The sequence below is a fragment of the Piliocolobus tephrosceles genome, chromosome 13, assembly GCF_002776525.5.
Source record: "Piliocolobus tephrosceles isolate RC106 chromosome 13, ASM277652v3, whole genome shotgun sequence".
Taxonomy (NCBI): domain Eukaryota; kingdom Metazoa; phylum Chordata; class Mammalia; order Primates; family Cercopithecidae; genus Piliocolobus; species Piliocolobus tephrosceles.
Genome location: NC_045446.1, coordinates 13,490,332 through 13,494,347, shown reverse-complemented (window position 1 = coordinate 13,494,347; position 4,016 = coordinate 13,490,332). Strand labels below are relative to the sequence as shown.

The window sequence follows — 4,016 nt, the reverse complement described above, 5'->3', positions numbered from 1 at the left end:
TCTTTGAAGTGACAAGCTTACATCATTCAATTTCAAAAAATGTCAAATACCCACGGGCAAATAATCGTTGTTTGTTCGATAGTCAGTCTTTAAGTAAAGATGGTGTTCTGGGTTACAGGCGGCTAGTTCAGCTCACAGCTCCAATAACTGCACAGATTTTCCTGGAGACACTCTTCATACTTTGATATGCAGCAGAAGTGTATTATGCATACTTTCTATTTTATCACTCTGAATACTAAAAAGGCATGCATTCAAGGGTTGGCGTTTAATAAAACAAATACTTTTGACTGCTTCAAGACTTAAGTGAAACTGGCTTTTCCCCTTTACTGTGAGTGTGTGAAGACTACAATGATGACTAACAAACTAACACATTGTGCCACTACCTTGATTGCTGCTCAAGAGGCAGCAGCGTTTCCCACCACTTTTTTTTGCACACCTGTGCGAATGTCAACATTGTGAAAAAGAAAATGTGTTATTGTTATTGTGAAAATAGATTTGACCCCATGGACCCCTCCATCATCTCAGGTCCAATTATTGAGAACCACTGTAGTAGAAGAATGTCCTTATTTATTGGATATATACTTCAAAATATTTAGGGTCAAGGGAACATCTTATCAGTAATCTACTCTCAAAAGGTTCAGGAAAAATAAAGTTTTTTGTACTATAGTTGCAACATTTCCCTAAGTTATAAATTGTTTTAAAATATTTGTTTTATCTCTGCTTTATCTCCATCTATTTTACATTAAAGTTATATTTAAACTCCATTACTCTTTCACAGTAAAATTCTGTATTAAAACTGGAATTTTTGGAAAATGAACTTTGTTCATTCTGCGGCTTTGAGTAGTCCTTGAAACATTGCATAAAATCCTGTTACTAACCGTACTTCAAGACAGAGGAAATAGTCATATATTAGATATTTTTTGCACACTATTGAGTAAGACTGTTTACATTTGCTATCTCTTATTCACAATAAATTTAGAGAGAATATATCTTCTTTTTACGGAGTATGAATAGGAGCCTTAACTTGTTTAACTAACTTTCTCAAACTTAAATACAAGAAACTGGGCAATGATTCCTTTTGAAACAATATTAGATGCTTTACATAGGCAAGATTTAAAAGCTCCATATGAAGTTAATAAATTTTAGACCCTGAAAATGTTCACAACATCAGAAAAATGTTTAAAAAAATAAAAGATGAAAAAATAACATGTAGACTTACCCTTCTCTTTCTCTAATACTCTTTCCCCATTGGTGGTTGGCGACTGGGTACTCCAGGCTCTCCTGATGCAGAGCACTGTGTGGGTCACAGCTTTGGGGATCTCACTGTCCACAAGAGAATGTCATGTCAGAAATGGAAATCCTTCTTAAATACATAGGGAAGCTCTGTGTATGTAGTAATTTGACGGCAGATTGTAACATTGAAAATATAATTCAGATATGACTAAAAACAATAATAGGCATTTAATTCAGCCTCTTTGAATTTTATTTACTGTTAGCCTTTGATTTTCAAGTATCCTTAAAACTACGCAGTCACATTCAGGCCATGACTAACATTTTAAAAAAATACAATAAAAATATATGGCTAGAACTTTTATTCTCCTTGAGTATTGAAATGAATTATACATATAAACTTCTTATACCGATAAAGTTATGTATGTATATATATGCATATAAAATATTCTCTTGTCTCAGGTTTGAAATGACTCAAGTTACTAACACCTTAATTTAGAAAGAACACAGATGGATTTGTCAACTTTCCTAACACCAATAGACCTGGCTTTCCTTTGGGTGCCTGTCTGTTCCTAGGGATTTATGTTCCTGGTCAAGTCACTTTATCATTTCTGCTTTGCTTCTTCCAGCCAAACCCATAGAAATGAAGAAATAATAGTCTTTTGATTTCATGTGTGAAAGATCTAGGCTGTTCTCATATTAGATGGAAACTTACAACACCTGAATGTTAGTAAGAACAGTTTCCTGTAATTTACTATTTACTGGAAGCATTGCGTGCCATGCCATCCTCCTGATGTTTGTAACAGGCCTTGTACAGACTGTTATCAAATAACACTTTTTTCTTGATATGTCTCTTTGAGCTTCAGTGTTTGGATAATCAAGAGAGTCTCAGCCTTTAGGTAGTTGACCCTGTGATAAGTGCATCCTGTGAACTACCCAAATAAGGAGGAAAACGAAGGCAGCTGAGCCATGGGATGCCATATAAAAATCACTTAAACCAGTCGCCACTTCTTGTTTCCCGAGTTGTCCTGTGCTGGAGGTCTGCTCAGATGAAGGTCTCCATGGCTTTAGAAATCTTGATGCTCCTTGCTGTCTTGATTTGGACTGGTGCTGAGAACCTCCATGGTAAATAACAAGTTTTAGAGAATGCTTCCTTGAAGGAGTTAATCATAATGATCGCTTTCCATGCAGGCGTTTTACTCCCTGAAGAAATTCGATCTTACTCTAACTGGCTAGAAGAAGAAATGCTTTCAGGCCAGGTAGACTTGTGTCATTACACGGAGGATACATTTTCTCTTTCTGCCTAAATGTCCCGGTTCTCAGACTTTTATTTGTCTCTGTTTTGGTCTTCTATCTTGAGACTCATTTGCAGAGGTTCTTCAGGAATAGTCCTTTGCTCTCTAACGTTTCAAACCGACTGCGAATTACTGGTGCTTGATTGTATCATATTGTAAGGTACTCAGTTGTATCTTAGCTGATCTTCCTGCTTCCAGACTCATCTTTTTGCTTGATGCTGATATTATTGCTGTTTTGTTCCCTTAAAAAGACTGCTCTGAACTTCACTCATGTTAAACTCATCAACGGTTCTGCAAAGTTAATAGAAGAAAGCTAAGTCAGCGAGTTGCTGTCTACAAGTTGATTCCAATGTATCTTTTCTGTTTTGCCTGGAATCCAAATGCTTGCCAGCTCCAAGGCCTAACTAAATGTAATCTGTAAAGTAGCATTTCAATATTACTTTTTATGTTCTTTACGGTTTCTTTTTGTAGACTTCTCTCTTTTTTTTTTAATTTGAAATGGAGTTTTTCTTTGCAACTGATATGTCAATTTCTTACCCATTTGGCCTGTAACACCTTTGGAAGCAAAGACCGCATATAGCTTTTGATGTTATTCCATTTTACCTACGATGAATTTTAAGAATGCCTAGATTAGTGCAGCTCACCACGTAACAGTTAATTATTGAAATGAACAGCACATGGAGAGAAAGAGCGATCATGAATTCTGGCTATCTAGGGTGGGTAGGGTGTTTAGTCCCTGTCTTTCATGAAGCCTGAGCAAAGGAAGATTCTGCTGCAGTGAAAGTGTCTATGTGTGTTTCTCAGGCTTTTCTCAGCTATTTGAGAGAATGTCAAACTAAAATTCGAGTTTCTGGACAGGCATGGTGGCTCACACCTGTAATCCTAGCACTTTGGGAAGCCCGGACGGGTGCATCACCAGAGGTCAGGAGTTCGAGACCAGCCTGGCCAACATAGTGAAACCCCATCTCTACTAAAAATACAAAAAGTAGCCTGGTGTGGTTGTGGGCATCTGTAATCCCAGCTACTCGGGAGGCTCAGGCAGGAGAATCACTTGAACCCAGGAGGCAGAGCTTGCAGTGAGCCGAGATCACACCGCTGTACTCCAGCCTGTGTGACAGAGTGAGACTCCATCTCCAAAAAAAAAAAAAAAAAAAAAAAAAGGCAAAACTCCATCTCAAAAACAAACAGTCCAGGCGCGGTGGCTCACGCCTGTAATCCCAGGTGGGGATTACAGGTGGGCGGATCACAAGGTCAGGAGATCAAGACCATCCTGGCTAACACGGTGAAACCCCATCTCTACTAAAAATACAAAACAAAAACAAAAACAAAAACGGGTGTGGTGGCAGGAGTCCTAGCTATTCGGAGGCTGAGGCAGGAGAATGGCGTGAACCCGGGAGGCAGAGCTTGCAGCGAGCTGAGATCACACCACTGCACTCCAGCCCAGGCGACAGAGTGAGACTCTGTCTCAAAAAAAAAAAAAAAAAAAAAAAA

At 38.3% G+C, this 4,016-nt stretch overlaps 1 protein-coding gene across 1 annotated transcript in view; it reads left to right on the top strand.

Annotated features, from left to right (window-relative positions):
- Positions 1-2,105: 2,105 nt before the first annotated feature.
- Positions 2,106-4,016, top strand: part of OOSP2 (oocyte secreted protein 2) — a 7,522-nt gene continuing 5,611 nt past the window's right edge. The window contains exon 1 of the mRNA XM_023215868.2: positions 2,106-2,355. Within this exon, the coding sequence (XP_023071636.1) occupies positions 2,205-2,355 (151 nt within the window). The 5' untranslated portion in view covers positions 2,106-2,204. The remainder of the gene's footprint in view (positions 2,356-4,016) is intronic.